A 22,187-nucleotide genomic window follows, 5' to 3' on the forward strand; every position below is an offset into this window, starting at 1 on the left:
TTTAAAGCAATGTATCCTTTTAGACTTGTCTGCTTGTGAGGCTTCTACCAGGTTTTACGTAAGAGGGCAGCATGAGCCACGGGACCTCAGTCGGTACCTGTGAGTGAGTATTAGTGGGGAAGGGGTATAGGTGAAAGATTCATATGGACATCACAGAGATGTCGGTGTAGCTTAATCCCTGACTACTCCCTAAACCCCTTCTTGATAATCGCCTTGCTTCATACTTTAGTGAGAAAACAGGAAGAAATCACAGAGTTTTTCTCATCATCCAACCCCCACATCTACACACATGGTGACATTTGTACACATTGTTTTCTCTCCTGTTACAATGGATCCATTGTCCTTATTCCTACATTGTCCCGTTCCATCCCTTCCACTTGAGACCTCATAGCTCCCACTGACCTCCTCCACCACTCCCACTCCCACCCCTCATCAGTTTCTCTCTCCGCCAGATGATTCCCAACATGCCCTATATCAACAACGAATACCTAAAAACCCATCTGACAGCACAGCTCCCTCCAGATACTGTTTCTCCAACCCTGGCATCACTCAATCCTGATGGAGGTGCCCACAGATAGCATAACCACTTCTCTACATTCCACTCTCTCCACGACCCACCACAATGACCCCTGTGTGGCCAAATCCTTTGGTCACTTCTCTGTTATCTTACACATCCTCACGTTAGAATTCACCACTGTCTTCTCTTTCCTTTCTCCTGTTATTGGGAACCACTCTTGGTCTCCTTTGCTGACTTACCTTCAACTGCTACGCCCCTAAATATGCGAATGCCCTGGGGCTTCTGCCTAGTCTGCTTCTCTTCTCCAGTTACATTCACTCTCCAGGTGGCCTCAGAGATCATCATCAAAATACTAGTGACATGCCAAATTGTATCTCCTAATCTTACCTTTCTTCCAAACTCTAGTCTTGAATTTCTAGTTGCTGCCTAAACCTCTCTATCTTGCTGTCTCCTAGGCACCTCATAATTAACTAGATCATTACCTAGGAGGCAATATCTCCCCTAAGGGGGTGAAAATTGGTTCTTGGAGAGGGTGAAGAACATTCTAGATATTATACTGGCCCAAGGCCCTCCAAGCATACCCTACCTTACAAAATCTTATTCCTCAGCATTTAATGTCTCTTCTTAATTAAATTTAAATCTAATTTAATCCTTCTCCTTAGGAGGGTGATAATGGAAAAAAAGAGGTTGAGAAACACTGAACTAGGGCAACACAGAGCTCGTGAATACCCCCCACCCCCCAAAACCTGATTCTCCATCTCATTAGAAGTTCCACCCATAAGTTTTGGCTCAAGCCAAAAATCTAAGACTTTTTCTTGATTCTTCATTTTCCTTCCCTGCCTGCATACAGCCTGCAAGAGGTCCATGTGACTCCACCTCCAAAAGATGCCCCAAATCTTCCATTCCTCTTTCTCTCCCCAGTGACCACCTGAGCCCAGGCAACAGCCAGGTCTTGCCTGGATTATTCCAAAGGCTCCAATTGGCCCTCCAGTTGGCACTGTTTTCTCCTACTCTCTATGCTCCGCACAGCAGCCCAACAGTCTCATCAAAACATAACTCAACGATGCCATTTCTGTAATTTAAAGCTTCCAGCAACTTTCTGTCTCAAAAGTAATCCCTGACGTAACATTAAGCCCAGGCTTCTCTCTGATCCTTGCATTCTGTGCTCGTATGCACTCAAGAGCGTTTGTACCACCTGCTCTCTCTGATTAGGACACTCTTCCATCTACTTATCATCATTTAGATCCCAACTTAACTGTGACTCCCCTGGAGAGCCCTTTGCTGAGCCCCTGGTCTAAAGTGTCACACAGCCTTGCCTATCACAGCCTCCTATTCAAATGCTCTGAACAATCCTCATCACCATCTGGTTATTTTCCAACTTGCCTCCTGCATTTTAAAAAAAGTTTAGATAAACGTAAGTCTTAGAATAATTTTAGATTGACAGAAAAGTTGAGAAAGAGTTCCAGTATTTATTCCTCATTCAGTTTCCCCAGTTGTCAACATCTTACATTCCTATGGTACATTTGTCTCCATCAAGGAACCAACACTGCCTCATTGTTATTAACTAAACCTCGCAGTTTATTCAGATTTCACTAGTTTTCTCCTAATGTCCTTTTACTGTTCCAGGAACTCATCCATGATACCACAATATTTGTAGTCTTCATGTTTCTTTAAGCCCCTCTTGGCTGTGACAGTTTCTCAGACTTTCCTTGATTCTTGAGGACCTTGACAGTTTTGAGGAGCACAAGTCAAGTATTTTGCAGTATGTCCCCCACTTTGGGGTTGTCTGATGTTTTCCTCATGGTTAGACTTGGATTTATTAATTTGCTTGTTGTTCTGTTCCTTGTCTTTCCCCAATGCCCCGTCCACCAAATGCCCCTGAAGTCTGACAGCTGAAAGGCCTAGAGCTCCGGGAGGCTGAGGCTGCTCTGCCTTGTTCATTCTCTGTCCCCAGAGCCAGAACAATGCCTTTCCCTCAATGAACTGTCAATAAATATGCCCTGACGGATGAGCAAGATTATACACATAGACCACAATCTCTGCCACAGGAAATTTTCCCACATTATATAGAGTATCATACAAAATCACACACACATCTGTGTGTGTGACTGAGGGTTTCACACTGGGTTAAAGATGTTCGTATGTCGTTCAGATGAAAGCTCCATCTTTTGTCTATTCGCAACATCTTTCTCTCAGTGTACTTTTAGAAAAGTCTTCATTTTTAGAGGTACCCAATTCTTTGCTATGTCCTGGTTTGCTTTTGTTTTTCAAAGACACCATGTATCTACTGCAGACCAGTTATTTGCTTTACAATATCTTCTGAAATGCTCATTGCAAGTCACTATTATCTCCATTTTACGAATGAGGAAGCTGAAACTCAAGGAATTAGTGGACTTGCCCAAGGCTATGTGCCTTCCAGTGAAGGAACTCAGTTTGAGCCTCAAGCCTGAGCCTTGGCCAATCCCTCCACAGCTTCTATGACCATCCACTCACTGCCTCTTGGTTTTGCCTCCTCGAGCAACTGTGTGGATGAGAGGAGCTACGACACTTATTTCAACACAATGTGCATCAAATGTCTCAGATGGAGGAAAGATACAGAAATCCCAAAGGAAAACAATGCATGAAAAGCCAGTGGAGGGATGAAAGCAATGGAAACTGGAACAGAGAGATCTCAGCAACCATAAGAACAGGAGGAGTGTGGAGGAATCGGGGTAAGACACAAGAGCAATGGCTGGAAAGGAGAGATCACAGGCAAAGGAACACGGTCACCCAACAGCCATTACTCATGGAATGAAAAGTAAAGACACCCCAAGTAGTTTATAGAGAGCGTAATTTTTGCAAATACAGATTGCCAAATTGTAAAGTCTGAGAATTGGGAAACTTGAAAGCTCTGTGCTATTTTCATCCCTTTGTTCCCTTTGTTGAGGATTTCCGAAGACTGGAAGCATCTTTAGGTATCCCTCTATCTCCACAGCCATTCAATAACAAGTATTCTTTAAATCCCAAATTTGTGCGTAGCTTCATGGTAAGGGCCAGGCTGACCCTCTGCCAAGTGAGAGAAGACCTGTCCTTGAATAGCTCAACTTTGAAGCAGAAATGGGTATTTGAAGAAAAAGATAAACCTAGAAATCCAATGGGAATTACTTTAAAGAAATGAAGACCTGATTAAAGTGAAATATAGCAATAAGACAAAACAGGATCTAAAAGAGACGTAGTGATGTATTCAACACCTTCATGATGGGACTTAAAGATGCTCTCCTGCTACCCACGGGGCTCACTGTATGATCCACCATGAGCTTCCCAAAGCATCCCAACACAACCAAAAGTTTAAACAACTAAATCGACAAATATTCCCTTTATAAGCAGCAGAATCTCAAAGAAAATAACAGAGTGAAAAGGAAGCATATCTGGAAGTGTCCAGGTCACAAGACAGTGTGGCGTCTCCCCTTCATCACAGCGATGGCATGTGGCCATGGCCACAGAGCTCTGTCCTGGCTTACCGAACCTCGCTCCAGCCTCAGGCATGCCCCAGCTCTGGGAGTACATGACCTTGATTTGTCTCTCATAGAACAACTGCAAATCAGTATTGGAATCCCATCAAATACAAATGGTTCCCCTTGAGTCTACACTCAAGAATTTTGAATGATCTCAAGACACCCACTGCAGAATCTGCCTCTACCTCAGTCATTTGGGGTCACTCCAGGTGATCTGTCACAGTGGGTCCCACAAGCAGCTGACCAGAGGCTGCTCTGAAGCTACCAGACCCTTCCTTCTTGCTCTTCCTCAAGCCCAGAGTTCTGAGATGCTCACAGCCGTGGAGGCTTCACATTCAAAGGGCGGGTTGTTTCATGGACTCAGCACCTTGATAGGAAGGTCACAGCTCCTCCTAAAGGAGCACCTCCTTGGCCCGAGGGGACCAGGTCATTCTTCCTCCAGGAAACATTTTTGGCTGTGATTCACCCCAGCTCTGTAAACTAAACAGAATCCAGCCACGAGGGGGATTTTCTTTCCAATTCTGCACACATTGAGCAGGAAGGCAAAGGGTGCTGCCCAGTGACAGCCCCATGGCCCATGGCACAGAGAAAACTCTCCTCTGGGGTCCCCAGTTGGCATGTGTCTGGCTTCCTCGGAACAAGAGTTGTTGCCTGGGGTGACAGAGAACTCAGGCTCAAGGCCACCAACACTGCCAGACAAAAAGAGCATAGGGCAGTCAGAGGCCGTGAGCTTCATTCACCCCAGAGAAGACCACAAGGGGAAACACGCCGCAAGGGATGCAGATAACGGCCTCCTGGAACCTCAAAGAGAACCACACAGCCACGGCCGGACCCAGTCCTCATCCTGCTCACCACAAGAACCAGAGTCAGGGCCAAAGCCAAGGCTGACACCCTCTCAGGTCAATGGAACTGGACATGCACAGCACTTGAAATACAAAGTCATTCCAGCCCCCCCAAGCAGGGTTGGGCAGAGCTCTCTCAGGGCAAGAACACACTGAATCACAAAACTTTGCCACCTGCAGTCCACACCGTGGATTTATCTCCATCCACTAATCCAGATCACTAGCACTGCAGACAGCTTGATGCAGATAGCTCGGCATGCTGCCCCTCCTGCAAGGCCAGCTCACCTGACAATGAAAAGAAACACTTGACAATGAAGAAGCCACCAGAGCTGCCCTGCTCTCCAGCCTCCAAAAGCTTGACCCCTGCCTCCCACTAATCCAATAATAATCATCCAGTAACAATAATTGTGAGGATGGGGAGGACTCTCCCACCAGCCTTTGTGGAGTGTTACTCTTTGCGAGGCACTAGGTATACACCATCATGAGTCTTTCCAGACTGTTCGTAATCCACAAGTGGCCCAGGGAAGTCAAACTACTTTCCCAGGCCACCCGACTCAGGGGTGTGTTGAACCACGATCCGTCCAACTCCAAGGAAGGCGTGCTTCTCCCTCTACAAAGTGAGTGCCTGACCTGACACAACCTCAGCGACCTTGGAGATACTAGCCCTGAGTCAGCATTTACTTTCGCCTTCTGACTGACCCAGATGACCACCAGGAGTAACACACAAAGAAGGCCTGTGCGACTTTTCCAAATCTGACACTGAGGACATGTTCTATGATGTAAAACAAAACAAAATCAAGCCCTACCTCCCCTCCAAGGACAGCAAGGAGAAACTTCCTTAGAAACTGGTGTCAGGGAAAAGCAGGCCTCCCCTGGAGAAAGAAGCAGTTTCCTTTCTGATTAGACCCCAAGAGTGATGAACTCACAGCATCCCTCAATTGTCTGGGCTTAGAGACGGTTGGGAGCAAACTGGGGTGCTTCCCCACGTGCCTGCCTTAAGCCAGAGTCCCATAGGATCCCCTCCAACTCCTTCTCCCCTCAACAATCCCCATCTCACTACATGTTTACCTTCAAGTGTCACGTTGTATATACAGTTTCTTTAAACTGAAAAATCACCCAAAATGCATTTTATAGGCAGATTATCAATGATCAGCCGGATATTTCCCTTCTCTGCCGTTTTCCTCCATAATGGTAACTCACTTCAAAATGCACTGGATATCAGGGAGCTTAAGGTCCATGAGAGAGCACCTAACTACTTGACAAATGCTGCTCAGAAATGCCGGCCCCATAAATGACATGCAAACCATGTTCACCTCGCAGTGTATCTCGTCAAGGAGGAGCACTCCATTCTCTCTAAATCAAGCCTAATTCATAGGTTTAATATCAAAAATAAAGAAATCTAGCCAACATTCACCTTGCTTCTTATATTCCACTTCCAAATCATCAGCGGGTTAATAACTAATTAGAAACACCTTCCACGCAATGCGCTGCAGCCTCAGATGGGAATGAGACGGCCACTTACTTTAGTCGAGCAATAACATTCAGTTTGAAGAATCAAATCAGATTCCTGACCCCTTAATCCCAGGGATGTTGGAGAGTGCAGCAAGGAGGCCAGCTCCCGCAGGGCAAGGACTGGGGGGCTTCCAAGGAAAGGGATGGAGGTGCCACCTGTCAATGCCTCCATTGCCACCGAGCCCAAAGCAGCCATGGCAAAGGTGTGCAGGATGGAGGTGTGGAAAGGTCCCAGACGCAAATCCAGACTAGGAGGTATTTATGGCTTAGCCTCCATCCAGAGAGCCCAGCCCTACAACACACTCACCCACGTTTTCAACACATCCATTCCATCCCACTGCATCACAGCTGAGGGATTCAATCTGATAATTTAGGATTTTCTAGCTCTTGCAGAAAACCCCACTCAGGGTTTCCCCCTAAACACAATGAATCAGGAGAGAAGGCAGTATAATCACAGAAGAGGAGAGAGAGTGGGGACTCCTCTAACCTCCCCTCCCGCCTCTGCATCCCAGGCAGCCCCATGATAGGGATTCAACAGCAACAAATCAGACAAAGTGGGAAAAAGATCTTATCTGCTATGAAAAATAGATGGCATGCTGAGAAAAGTGGCAAGTGCTAAAAAGCTACCCATAGGGTCGAATAGCTAAGAGCTCCTTCTCCTTCTGGGGAGGATTAATATTTATATTCACAAATATTAACATTTAGCGCTATCCATCCCTTCCTAAGATCCTGTGTATCCATGACACAGAGTTGATGGACACTGGACCCCAAGCATGGAGAACGGCTTGTAGTGTCTCCGATACAGCAAAGTGGGGAGAGCCTTTTGGAGCGGAGTTTTTGTTTTGAACCATTAGAATCCACTGAACTGAAAAGACCAAGCTGTCAGAGTTCGTTTACTTCTCCTATCAACAAAACTGTAGAATAACACAAAATATTTCACTTTACAATATAATTTGTATCTTCAATTTACTTGCAGCTCTGGGAATTTGACAGGTACCGTATTAAGTAAAAACCCTCCTCAGAAGTCTTATTGCAAAGGTTAACCACAAAACAGCAAGCTCCAGCAGACAGCAGCCTCCTGCAGCTTACAGCCCCGCAGTTAGCATGCAGGCTCGTAGGTATAAACCGGGAGCTCCCGCGTACATTTTGTAGTAAATTTAGAACAACTTTCCATTAAAGAAATCCACTAGCTAATAGATCTTTGAGATAATAAGAGGTGTTATTTGTTCTATGTCTATGTACATCTAGAATTATTTCTTTATGTATCCAAATATAAAAAGGGTAACTGCATTTTATTCCTGGAAAACACCTGCTACAAAAGTATGTCATGTATTTTATGAGTTGACTCTGCAGTAAAGAACATTTCCCACCGATACTCCTCTTTCAGTCAGTCAACCACTGTTTGTTGAGAACCTGCTCCATGCCAGCAGGGCCACTGGGCACTGAGGGGCCACCAAGATGATGAGGAGTGATTTCTCCCACGGAGCATCCAAGATCTACATACAAATGTACTGAATTGCACGAAAACATAGTAAGTCACCTAGAAAAGTGTCTTATATGAGTAGAAATACATAGAAGATGCAACAATCCTATTAACACTTCATTTCTTCTTTTTTTTTTTTTTTGATAAGGAAGATTCACCCGGAGCTAACATCTACTGCCAATCCTCCCATCCCCCGCTTTTTTTTTGCTTGGGGAATATTAGCCCTGAGCTAACACCTGTGCCACACTTCCTCTATTTTTTGTATGTGCAATGCCTCCACAGCATGGCCGACAAGTAGATTAGGTCTGTACCCAGGATCCAAACCTGCAAACCTGGGCCGCTGAAGCAGAGTGTGCAGAACTTTAACCACTCAGCCATGAGGCTGGCCCCAGATACTTGAATTCTATGGAGAAATTATATTAAATATTATCATTTTTTATAGATCTGAAAATGTATTACATATGTGAACTTTTAAAAATTTAAGTATTCCACTGTAAGGCTTTCCTGAAAATGGAGACAAAATATTATTCCATTTTATTTCTGATTTTGTGTCTAGAAAATAGCAGGAATTTCATAAATAATGGTGTAATTCCACATTCAGTCTTCAAGATGATTTCATTTCAAACACTGCATTTCATGGAGCTTCCACACAGAAACAAGGTAAAGCTCCGCCATCTGGACAGTCACCACGCTGGTGATGATCGATTCACCAGCAGGAAGTCCACTCAGTTTCTTTCTGCAAAAGTCTTCAAAAGACAAATTTTTTCAAGAAATTTTTTGAATAAAAAATTTTAATGTCAACCAACAAAGCCAGAAGAGTTCCTGAGTAGGAAAAGCTGTCTGTTACACACATACCTGAAAGAGGGTTCAAGCACAGAAGAAAAATGGGATAAGGGGATAATATCCAAAGATAAGGTGTTAATGTCCCAAATATACACAACTCAATTGAAGGACGCAAGCAATCCAATTAAAAAATGGGCAGAGGAACTGAATAGACACTTTTCCAAAGAAGACACATAAATGGCCAACAAGTACATGAAAAGGTGTTGAATATCACTAATCATAAGGGAAACCCACACAATGAGATATTAGCTCACATCTGTTCGGATGGTTATTTTCAAAAGAGAGCCTTGATGCACTGTTGGTGGGAGTATAAATTGGTACAGCCATTATGGAAAACAGTATGGAAGTTCCTCAAAAAATTAAAGATAGAACCATCATATGATCCAGCAATCCCACTTCTGGGTATGAATCAAAGGGAAGAAAAACACTATCTTAAAAAGATATCTGCCCTCTCATGTTCTCTACAACATTATTCACAAGAGACAAGACATGGGAACAACCCAAGTGTCCATCGAAGGATGAACAGATAAAGGAGATGTGATATATATAATGAAATATTATTCAGCTCCCAAAAAGAAGGAAATCCTGCCATTTGTGACAACATAGATGGACCTTGAGGGCATTCTGCTAAGTGAAATAAGCCAGACAGAGAAAGACAAATACAGTATGATCTCACTCATATGTGGAATCTTTAAAACAAACAAACAAAAACAATGAACTTCTCCAGAAGAGACACTTGCTAATGTTTTCCACACATGTCCTATATGCCAGGCACCGGCAGGGTGCCTGGGATATACATTCACATCCCTGTGAGCCCAATGCCCACCTTGTTCCCATTGCCAAGTGAAGCTGAGCCACGCCAATAGGGATCTGCTTTAAAGCTGGAGCACTTGGCAAGGAGTCTTGGGGGCAACTGCCTCCAGTTTTCAGGTACCCCCCTAACACATGAAAGCTCTGCTCTGGCATCTTCAGGGGACTGCTGCTATTATTTATTCTAAGGAGTGCTGGCTTTGCTGGGTCACGTGACATGGAAGGGTGGCTGAGAAATGGGAAATAAAGAGGGTCATTGAAATGAATCGCAAGTATTTCTATTAAGTATTTAACATCACTGAGACTCAGTTTTTGCATCCACAAAATGGGGATATTATTGACATCTTGATCAAATGATTCTTTGGAGTAAGGGGCAGTCCTGAACATGGAAGGATGTTTAGCAGCATCCCTGGATTCTACCCACTAGATGCCAGCAGCGCTCATTCCACCAGTTGACAACAAAAATGTGTCTGGACATTGCCAAATGTCCTATAGGGGGCAAAATCCTCCCTGGCTGAGAACCACTGAAAAGATATCTCAGACAATTCTGGCAAAGCAGCACGCATTCAATAAACATTGGCTTCCTCCTCCTCCTCCCATTCTCAATTAAATTAAAAGCCTAACATCAGAGGGTCTTATACTGCACAGGTTTTCTTCTAAGTCCCAGGAGCGTTGCAGGTAAAAATGTAGGATGGAAGGATCTGGAGAACGACCTTAATTAATAAAATGTATTTCCTCCGTTTTGTTTTGCATTAAGAGAAGTTTCATGCATCACACAGAGAAGGCACTTGGCTTCGTTCCCTGTGAAGTGGAGTACGTCCTCCAGGATTAAGTGCCAGCAGGACGGCATCGTCAACACCAGCCAGGAGCTCACAGGAAAGTTGGCGCCGTCTTTGAGAATTCTTAAACAGGCTTTGCCCTTTCAAAACTTTCCTCCAAAGCCAGCCTCCTTAAATAAGAGCCCTGGCTAAGAGCTCTCCATCACTGCCATTCCTTTGAGAGTAGTTTGATTTTTCATCTCTGAATTAAATAAAGAGGCAATTTGAATAAAACCCATCTGTATAAAATATCTATGCTATGTGCAACAAATTGGTTATAAACAACCAGGTAAAATCTGGAATTATGTGCTTTAATTTTAAGCCAAGCTTAATTATTAAGACAGGAGCAAAAGCAAGCATGCCATAGAATAACTACAAGGAAAATATTAAAATAATTTATGAAAACACCATAAAGGATAAACAGAACTCCAACTGGTAGCAAAGCACGGTGCACATGGGGTCCTTTTCCTGCCATGGGATCCAGAGCATCATTACTAGATCCAAGTCAATGTCAGTCTTGAAGACCAGTGCTTCAAGATGGACAACTCAGCCCCAGAGGAATGTCTCACGTGTTTCTCTGGGAGACTAGCCAGAAACGTGCTCTGGTGCAGCCCAGGTCAGCCCCAACCAAGGAGGCAGGCCTGTGCCTCAGTGCCCACAAACTGGTGTCTGAGCTAAAAAATATCTGAGGCAAGACCAATTTCCTTGGAAAGGACGAAGGTTCAAATAGCATTATTATTAAGTATATGAGCTGGGGAAAAGGCAGGCATGCTGAGCTCTAGGGAAATTTTCATTCCAGAATGTTTCCATTATACTGACTTTGAATTCCTATTTCTTCACTGAAAAACAATATTTATTTTTTTTCCTTTTGGTCCTTAGCTAGTTGTGTTGTGACAGTGTTTATGTCAATAGCTTCTGTATAGTGTTTCAAAGGAAAGAATTATTCTTAGGTGTGCTTAAAATCTTCAAGCTATTAGGTATGCAAAACCTCAACAGGAAACCAGTAAATTTAAAAAATAAATTAAATTAAAAGTAACAACATTGACTAAAACCCAAGGCTTCAAAGGAAGGAAAAAAGATGCTGAGAAGAAATAATCCAGGAGTCTCTTGAGCCCGAAATGCTTTATATCTGTGCTTTCAACTTGCACAAAGATTTCAGTTGCACGCCCTTTCTCGGGAGAAGTGTTTCCTGGGAGGCAGACAGAACAGGAAGGAAAACACACAGTCCTCCCCAACTCTACCATCTTCAGGCTGGGGCTGGGGCCAAGGTCCTTGAGGCAGACCCCAGCAAGTGGGGACCTCCACCTCTCTCTCTCCCATCCTAAAGCAAATGGTACATTTTCTCCGATCCACAGACCTAAGGCATAGTGCTGGCAAGGACTAAAATTCTTCCACAGCAGTGACACCAAATGGCACTGTACCTGCAAATAGCCTACCCTGCAAAATTGCTTTCTGAGCATTACCATGATTTATCCCTAAGAAACCTGGCCTCTCAAAGGTGGAATCCCTTTCTAAGGCTTAAGGCTCTTTCCTGTCCTGACTACATGCCAAATTAATTTTGGCCGAAACATCATTGAGCTTTCCATCCTGGACTCTGATACATCTGACGAATACTATGCAGGAGTGGGAAATGTATTATATTTAAAAGGAGAGAACTGCTGGGTCACAAAAATATGTATGGAAAATTTACCTTATGAAAGGAGCCACACATGATTATAAATGATTATAAATGTCTATTATGTACATTAGGTTGGTGGAAATGTAATACACTACATTAATGGATTGAGGAAAATGCTTCCTGGTCAAAAGATGCCTGAATCATAGGTGAGAGGAGAAATAGAAGGGGCAACACAGAAAGGAGCCAACGCTGCCGTCAAAAGGTGATGAACTACGCAGACGGTGCAAACATCATCTTGGACTGCTCTGGGACAGTCTCCACGTGGCCATGACCAAAAACATGAGTGACACTTAGACGCAGGAAATAAATAGCAACAGGATCTCACAAATTCTGAGTTGGAATGCAATTTCAGAGTTTGAAAGGACAAAGGGACAAACCTAAGATTAACTTGATTCTAGATAAAATAAACCAGACAACAGTTTTTGACTGGTGGTCTCCAATGTTTAAATGGTCAATATCTAGACAAGACTAAATTGGGCATGTCAGCAAAATCCATTATATTCAATAAACTAGTCTTTCGGACAGGTCCAATTATCAGTTATGGCCAACCTCGGTTATGGCCAACATGCTGACTGGTAACATCTTAAGCATTTCAAAATTGAAATAATAATCTCTTCCATTTTCGGTGGGCAGAATTGTGAGTTCTCAACTGATTCTTTAACTATGATATTCTCTTGCTCAATGTGTCATATATAAGGATCTACATCATAAATTGTCCATCTCCCTTGACAAACTGCAAGGATCTTCTTTATCATCCAGTGAGAATTTTGTGATCCATTATATTTTCCCTTTGGCCTTGACTTCCAGGCAGCTTCACGTCTTTTGGCTTCTAGAAAGCTTCAAATTTTCTCTATGTTTTTACATGTTCTATTTTATATTCATGGTCTATGAATCATTCTTTGTAAAGCATACCAAGTCCTGTATGAAAGTGTGTAGAATATAAACCACAACTTATAAACATAATCTCCTTTAAGCCTCAGCTTAACCTGAAAGAAAGTGGGAAGTATGAGGCACAAAATCTGTGGTAATAAAGAGGGACACATGAGAATGGTTGACAGTCACAGTTGCAAACTCTGATAGCTCAAAGGAAGTAAAAAACATTGGTTTCATTTATTTCTCACCCTGAGGGAGAAGGACACAAGCAGCAAGGCCTCATGAGAATTTGAATCAGGGTAGTTGAATTTTTAAAAATTCTGTCGCGAGTCTGACTAGTTGACAAATGTAGCAAAGGTTTTGTTGCAAGTGATGCAGTCAATACGAACAAGAGAGCTCCGTCTAAAAGTCTGAAAATTATACTCAGTCCTGCCCCCTTTTTCACCCACTGCACACTGTAGAAATGCCTTTCTCAAGCGAAATTAAAGCAGTTAATAACAAATGCTTTCTTCAAGCTGAAAAAGAAATTCAGTCAAACCAAAAGACTCATTTCCTACCAGGTCACGTCTATGCCTTAAAATTCTAGTCGGGGATTATTAGTGTACAAACACCCTACCGGGATGAATTCAAGCCCTAAGACTAGAAGAAAGACAAAGAAACTCAAACAAGTCAACAACTAGAGAGAACTATATGATAGCCACACATATCTCTTCAACATTAGACTATGCTACGCTCACCGCAAAGTGTAAATCTGAAAAATTTAGATAATGAGTTCACCGATGGATGCCAGCACTTAAATGCTAACAGTGACGGCCTGTGCTTCCAATACAACCTGAGATCTTAAATGGAGACTTAGCATTTGCTTCCCACTGGGAAGACGAGAAAGCGGTTCTGGAGGCTAACACACAAACACACTTCTCCTGTGTCTGAAGTGTGCTTATCTTAAACGTCATCCTGCCGTCTGGCACTATCATATCCTAGAGCAGAGCTAGAATGTCAGGCCACCGCCAATCAGTTACTATCTTGAACACAGCAACCAAATGACTGGTGTCTTTTGGGGTATTCATTATATCCTATAACTTGGATTCCTGATTTACAAGTTGTTGCACCAAAACTAACAGGCGCTATCTTTAATTACATTTTACAAGCCCCATGAATTGAAGGAACAGTACATCTGCAGGGACAAAGCTGAACAAGCACACAAATATTTAAGAGACCACAGAGGCTGATTTTGTCCATTTCTAAGCTGTGGGTGGTCAAACTGCATGTCCAGCTGTGCCATTAAAACTTAAATACAGACTCCAGAAGCTTCTGGGAATCACTACTTATCCTATGGAGGCAAGGAAGTCTCTGATGCATGCCAGGAGGAGGAGGAGCAGGGAAGGCTGGCAACATGTAAGATATGAAGCTATTAAGTTATAGGCAAAAAACAAGAAAAAGACAATCAGATAATGACATAGACACAATGTTCTATGGCATCTATGTAATTTCTATAGGAATCATTTGATTATAATATTAGTGAGACCTTGTTCTTTTAGAACTTCACAGCAGGACTCCATAAAGCTCGGTAAGGAACAGGACCCTCTTTTAATAGCACAGACTTCTAATGGTACCAAAACAGTATGTAGGAACATCTTGACCTCTGGGCTTAAAATTCACTCAGGTAAGTAGTAAGTTTTGTGGAAAAGCTGTTAGGATTAAAAAGAGGACTAGGATTAGTTGTTAGGATTAAAAACAAAACAAAACATTCTCTGGGAAATAGAAGGACTATGCAAGGCGGCAGGGTGTGGACACGGGCGTGGACAGCCTACATTTAAATACTGGCCCTACCACTTCCCAGCTATGTGGCTTTTGGAAAGTTACCAAACCTTTATGCCTCAATTCCCCCATCTGTAAAGTGGGCATAGAAACAACAGCTGTCTCAGAATGTTGCTGAGGGTGTTAAGGACACGATTACACGCAATATCCCCACTGCCGTGCCTCGCACATGGAAAGCACGCCAAATGTTGGGTCATCCTTAGCCCTAGGACGTGAACACGTAACAGATCACAAAGAATGAGTGCATTAAATAACAAATGAAATAAACTCTTCATTCTGAAACTGGCATTCAAGCAAAGATGGTAAAGAAAACTGAAGGGTCATCAAACCACATGTCTTGAGATAGCTTTAAGTTTTACCTAGTTGGCTGCATGAAGGCAATACCCTCTCCAAACATCCAACTGATTCAGCTTCTAAAAACCACTATTGTTTATTGAACAGAGGAGCAGCATTTGGGGGTAGTGGGATGCAGGCGTAAAGATTACAATCATCACAGCCCAAACTTCGATCAGAGTCTAACATGCCTCTTTGGTGGCATGCTCTTCTGCTATTCATGTTGGCTTGGGAATTGTTCTTGTGGACAGTGTCAACTGTGACGGGAATGCCAATTTGTTTGAGCTTCTCAGAGTCAGAATCTCCAAAAATAAAAGTGTCTTTACCTGACACCAACAAACCCACACATACATGTACACAGACACACACAGACAAGTGCATGCACACATAACCACACACATAAACCACATGCATGCACACACACGCATATGCATGTGCACGCACACACGGTATCCACATGCACAGGTGCATGTACGCAAACATCATACACATGCACACACACCACATATGCACACGCACTGCTCACCCTTAGGAAGCTCCGATGGAGGAAACACTGTCAGCTGGAGACTTGGCCTCAGAGTACTAGAACGCTAGATTAGACAGTTCCACATGACATTTTGTGCACAATGTAAAATAAACCACAGGGATTTCACATTCAGAGTGTTTCCCTTATCAAGATGTCTTTTAAGGCTGTAGCCTGTATGCACACTGAATGAGAGAACAGGATGGACTTCCGGCTCCAGGCTTCAATTCCATTATCACCTACACAAGCCTTTATCCTCAGAAGCCTCCATCATATCCTTCACTAAGAAGATACACTAAACTGGAGCTTCTCCCTCGTAGTGTCCTTTCCGAGAAAACAAAAACTCTCCTCCTACGGCTGAGGTGCAAAGGCTTGAGTCCAAGATGCCACTGCACACCTGCATCTCTGTCATTCAACTGGGCCCTGCAGAGGTACACTGGTGAGTAGGGACACAGGGACAAGCTGGCTCTGGTATGCGGGGGATGAACAATTCCAGTGAGCACAGGTCAAGCCAGTTCCTCACCCCAGAAACAATAAAACATCCTGGGAGAAGCTGGACAGGGTCTCTGGAGAAGAAAGTGCTGGCCGCAGTGCTCCACGGTTTAAACCACAGACACGTGGCTTTCACCCACATGCAGTTCTGGGGCGACGCTCAGATACTTCTGGGTTGGCGGTAGGAGGCAGTTGATAGAGTAGCAGAAAGAGAGAATGATGCACCAATAATGCTAAAACTGAAAACAGATTCTCAATCATCATAAAAATAGCATAAAACTAAGTAAATAGAGTACGGCTATACCCTCCTAGATGAGTGAATGTATCTTGGTGAGTCCCCTGGGAGTAAGGGCACCAAGACATACAGCTTCAGGGAACTCATCACATCTGACCTTTGCAGGAGCAGTATCCCCCAGGGGTATGGAAGGCACAGCACGGGTGCCAGGACATGGCCACTCTGCAGGGGAGATGCAGAGCAGGTCAAGTCCACGTGTGGGGTCAGGAGTCAGAGAAAGGAGTCCACACTCGTGGGTTCCCCCACTCTACCCCAGGGGCCTGCCCTGCTGGCCTGATGCAGCAGCGCCCTCCCGTTCTGGTCAACAATGTAACGGGGTCTGTGGTTTCTTTACTGATGTGGCAAATTAATCTGCCCAGTCTAGTTAAAATGCAGAAGCCACGAGTGACTTTATTGCTAGACAGCAACGAGTGGTCTGTCATTTTTGGCTGTAGCCCACAGCAGAGCAAGGAGGATATGGGTCCACACGCTGATCCAGGACAGTTGGTTTTGTTTGCTGTTGATTTGTTTGTTCGTTATGTGAAAAACAGGCCATTCGAAACACAAACACTGCAGCCCTTCAGTGTAATTCTAAATTGTCACTCACAAAAGTTAATCTTGACAGAGAAAAAGAAGAGAATACTAGTGCTTTACTTTAAGTCTCTCGTTTTCTAGATGATTCAGATGCCAAGAGAGCCACGTGAATAATCTAAAGTCATACAGCAGGTGGAAACGCGAGAAGCCGAGGCCAGGACCCCACCCTGATGCCCAGGCCATGGCTGCATCCCAGCTCTCAGCTGCTTCCCCTGGTCCTCTCCACTGTGAGCGCTCAAATGTTGCCTGATGTGTGGAAAGAGGTTTCAGTCACAGCAACGTATGACTTAAGACGGACGACACTCACTCGGGCTTAATCCTAACGGAAGCACGCTCAGAATCCTGCAGCTGTGGTGCCCAAGACTAGTTTTGTCTGTGCGGTCCCAGAAAGCAGCAACCACAGGAAAGGCTCCTGCTGCTGAGGATTTTCCACAAGGTGGAGAAAAAGCATCAAGTGAAGGGCAAAGCCATCAGGGAAAACACAAATTAAAGCCACAATGAGACACACTCCATACCCACCACAACGGTTAAAAAGAAAAATAGTGACGACAGCAAATGCTGGTGCAGGCGCAGAGAAACTGGATCCCTCTTCCATACCTAGTGGAATGGACAGGGGCACAGCTATAGTCTGGCATTTTCTTATAAAGCTAAACGTGTAACTGCCATTTACCCAGCATTTGCACCCTGGGGCATTTGTGCCCGAGGAATGAAGATTATGTTCACACAGAACCTGTATGTGAATGTTCATAACAGTTTTATTCATAACAGCTCCAAGCTGGAAATGGCCCAGATGACCTTCAACAGGAAAATGGATAAACAACAAACTGGTACATCCCTACTGTGAAACACTACTCAGCCATGAAAAGGAACAAACCTGATACACAACCTGAATGAATGTCCAGGGAATTAAGAAGAATGAGAAGAGCCAATCCCCAAAGGCTACATACTGTAAGATTCCATTTATACAATTTTGAAATGACAAAATTTTAGGAATAAAGAAGAAATTTGGGGTTGCCTAGGATTAGAGAAGGTGGAGCTGCGGGGAGAGGAGGGTGGCTCAGAAATGGGTAACAAGGGGGACACTTGTGGTGACAGAAAGGACAAGTAAAACTGGGAAAATCTGAGCAAGATCGTGAACTGAAGCAATGTCAATGCCAGGGTTGTGGTTGGTGCTATACTTTTGCAAAACGTTATCACTAGGGGAACCTGGGTAAAGTGCACAGAAGATGTCTGTGTATTACTTCTTACAACTGCACTCCGTCTAAATCTACAATTATCTCCAGAAAAACTGCAAGAAGAAAGAAGGGAAAAAAAGAAGAGGTCAACATAAATTTCTCCTAGAAATCGCATGTGACTGAGAACACGATGAGCTCTGTTGGTGCTAAGAGAAATTATAAAACCCAAGTGCTGGAAAATGAACCAACAGCCCTCACAGGGAGATGAGAAGCAAGGCATAAGTTTAATATTTCATAAGTATGAAAAAACGCTCGTGATTTCTTTTAAAGCTGAAATATGTGAAACGCAAACAAACACTTTCAAAACCCAGCACAGTGCTGAGAATCCCTTTGGCTAATAAACACATGTGGTTAAAATGAGATGGCAAACTGACGGCAAACAGTGCCTCCCTGCCCTTGACAAAGACCAAGGGTGGCTCACGTTCAGCTTGGTTTTCCTCCAGGGGGCAGAGCTCAAGGTCTTTGTGCCAGCACCTCCTGTTGGCATAAGGAAATCACCCAATCTCCAGGTCCCGTTCTTCAAATAGCTATTTGCATCCCAGAAGGGGGAGACCCCATGGTATCCAGGCAACACCACCAGCACCCCCCAGACATGAATTAGGTGCCTCATAAAAGATGAGAGTGTTCCTCCCTGTACTTACTTATTCTGCATCATGTTCATTATCACCCAGTCGAAAGGGTAGACGTTCTTCCCAATGAGGTTCTTAAACATGATGAATGTTTCCATCAGGAAATCCTGAAACAAAAACCAAAACATTGAGACAGCCCACCAAGAAAGAGGGGAAAGCCAACGCCCTCCTTCAATAGCTGCATTATAAATGACCTCATTTTTGTGAGCTGAATGAAAACATTCTAGAAAGTAATGAAGATGTATTTCACAGGAGCGTGTGTTACTTTTATCTTTCTGTTTGCCTGAGCACTTCCTGCCCGGGAGAACTTTCTCAAGGATACATTTGGAAATAGACCCTGGGTATGTCTCTCTAATAGTTATAAAGAGTCAATCCCCAAACATGCATTCTTATTCTTTCTGCTTATAGGAAAACATATCTCTTACAAACATAACATGCAGGTTCCAGCCATTTCTTATATTCACTCTACATCCATTTTTCATTGTGAACAGAGCCTATCAGGTTGAATATGCCACATAATTATCCATTCCTTTTTCTTATGTAATTTAACAAACAAAAGGCTCAAACAGGAACTCCTGCCATCGGCACATGTTCAGCTTGCTGTAAACCATTTGAGCATGTGGTCACTTTGCCAGACTCTTGTATATAGCAGCTACAGCCCCATACACTACTCATTATGCCTCTGCTGTCTCACAGATGACCCTCTGAGCTTTACGGGTTGTGTCCTGCTGCCCCACCCAGCTTCCACACGCACAAGACCGCCCCTGCCTGGGGAAGAGGTACCCATTTCTGAGAGGTCCACCCTGTGCCTGTTGGAATTAGGAGAATTTGTTGAACCTGACAGGTTGGCACTTTTTCTGAGCTAACCTGAACAAAACAGGTGGTTATCCTGAAAACCACACCCCGCCCCCCCCCACAGTAGTCCACATGCTTTCCCAAGATCTGGGGTGGGAAGGAAAAAGGCAACTGAGAATTCACTTGGAAAAATGAGGCCATGGTCAGAGATTGCCAAATGAGTGGATATTTCTCATTTATTTAACCTACTGAATCATAATTAGGTGCAATGGCTGTGAAGACCAAAGTGGTGAACAGAATTTCAGCAGCCAAGAAAGCAATTCCCAGCACAAAGTCCTAAACAAGTACTTCTTGCAAAGAGCCACAAGTTAAATTTGATAGCGACAATAAACTGATGTTCAAAGTTAAGATACTCTCTCTGCAGCCTTAATAGCAATGCCTGGTTGCGGCAAGTATGTCTGCTGTATGAGGGGTTGGGCGTGCCTCCACCATGATGAAAACTCAGGAAGCAACCGTGATCAACCTTGAACAGAGGCCTCCAGTTCAGGAGCGGTTAGGGACCTGGGCAAAGTCAAGAGGAAAAAGTCAGCCCAATGTCCTCCAAACTCCACTCACACGTGCCTTGACACCAGGCCTTGTGAGCAGGAGTGTTCCAGGTGTCCCCCTGCACAATGAATGGCTTCTCTCTCCAGTTTAATTATTGAAATTCAGATTTCACGACCTAAGTTTCCCCACTTTGTCAAGAGTTTCACGTTTTAATGACCAGGTTGCATATTTTGCCAGCTGAGTGCCATAATTTACTCACATCTCCATTTGCATGAAATTGCTGGCTTTCTTGCTGATCACTCCTCAAAGCCTAATAATTGAGATACAGGGTCTGGGTTTTATTATTCTGGAAGAGAAGCCTATTTTTCCAACTCCTTGTTTTTTTCTTTTCTAGGGAACACAGTCCCATACTTCATTAGTATGGCTCAGCTGTTAAATTTTAGTACTTTGCTGATCAAACAAAATGCTGCATATTGTGGGAGATGAGGTTTTGCAAGGCTTCCTTGTTGGTCTGCATAATTTACTAGCCATGGCGGTGGTCCCCATCACTGCATTTGCCTAGAATGGCTGATGAGGCTTAACAGACTAGTACAGGATTAATATGGGATATTTTGTGCAAATTTCATCATTCTACACCAATCCATTCCTGCCGCATTTTTTAATGTCATTGTTCAGAGGATGCACCATATAGTAGGGGGCACCTCTAACAATAGCAATCAGCGTATTCTATACGCAAAATCTTCTTGTCATAAACCAATCTGCTTCTGTCCATCCCTATCCCCACCCACTTGAACAGACAGTCATCCTTTCTCACTTGGACTGCCAGTGGGGAATCCTAACTCATCCACCTATGTCCACTCTCGGTCCCCACACTTCATCCAGAGTGACCTTTTCAAATCGCAAATCTGGTCAAGGCACCAATGCTTCCCCAGTCTCCACTTAAACCACAACCCCAGAGGCTTCCCAGTGTTCTTAGATTAAAGCCAAAGCATCTGGACTCTCAGAAGTAGGAAATCACCATTCTGCTATGCCAGAGAAATAAATGTTTCAGACAAGGACCATCAACGGATGCCAAACTCACCAGATGAAAAGACTGTCAGAAAATAGGATACTTGCCAACCTTCTGTGGATGCCAAAGTATTACCCAAAGATTACATGACTATTGCAAAGGGGTGTGTATCTTCACAATAGAGAGATCTGGCAGTTACTCCCTTTTAAGCAAGCAATGGAACTTAACATCATCAGTAGTGGTCAGCCTGGCATTCCCAGCCTCCCAATGGACACAACAGGGAGTACATACACCATCTCTGAAGCACTCCTGCCAAAAGGATGAACTTGAATTTTAGACCAAGCTTCCAGTTTGCAGGACATTCAGAGGGATGGAGAAACATCTGAGAGGCATTACCAAGCAGAACTCAAAAATTCCCGAATGAGGGATATCTGCAAAGCTATTGGCTTGGTCCCTTCAAAAAACTAAAAAAGCAATGCCATGAAAAGAAGAAAAACAAGGTGATGGACCTGTTCTAGAACAAAAGGGATTAAAGAGACACAACCAAATGCAATGGGTGAATCTGGACTGGATTCTGATTTGAGGAAGCTCCTAAGAAAGAAAGACTGGGAAGAATTGAAGAAGTCCAAATATAGATGGTATGAGGGGATGGTTGCCGTGTTCTGGGAGGGCAACAGGGCCATTGGAGACTGTCTTCATTCTTGAGAATGTTTGCTGAACACTTAGGGGAGGAGCACGTTTCTCACATCCTTCCAGGATTTCGCTAAATAGAGGTACCTGGAGATACACGAAGGAGGCAAATATGGCCAAGCGCCCGCAACTGTTGAATTCAGGTGATAAGAATAATAGTTTTCATTGTACAATTCTTTCAGCTTTTCTGTATGCCTGAAATTTTTCATGATAAATAGTTAGAGGGAACAACACATGGGAGACTGGGGGAATCAGCAAGAGATCAGTAGACTGCACCAACGCCAACAGTCTAGTTTTCATATTGTACTCCAGTTTGCAAGACAGTACTATTGGGAAAAACTGGGTACAGCATACACAGACCTCTTTGTATTATTTTTCA

At 43.7% G+C, this 22,187-nt stretch overlaps 1 protein-coding gene across 3 annotated transcripts in view; it reads right to left on the reverse strand.

The window, feature by feature from the left end:
• Positions 1–22,187, reverse strand: part of DOCK1 (dedicator of cytokinesis 1) — a 505,440-nt gene that overhangs the window by 166,518 nt on the left and 316,735 nt on the right. For all 3 annotated transcript variants that reach the window (XM_070481013.1, XM_044748741.2, XM_070481015.1), the window contains exon 29: positions 18,781–18,875. In XM_070481013.1, coding sequence (XP_070337114.1) covers positions 18,781–18,875 — 95 coding nt within the window. The remainder of the gene's footprint in view (positions 1–18,780; positions 18,876–22,187) is intronic.

The sequence above is a fragment of the Equus asinus genome, chromosome 2 (genome assembly GCF_041296235.1).
Source record: "Equus asinus isolate D_3611 breed Donkey chromosome 2, EquAss-T2T_v2, whole genome shotgun sequence".
NCBI classification, from domain to species: Eukaryota; Metazoa; Chordata; class Mammalia; order Perissodactyla; family Equidae; genus Equus; species Equus asinus.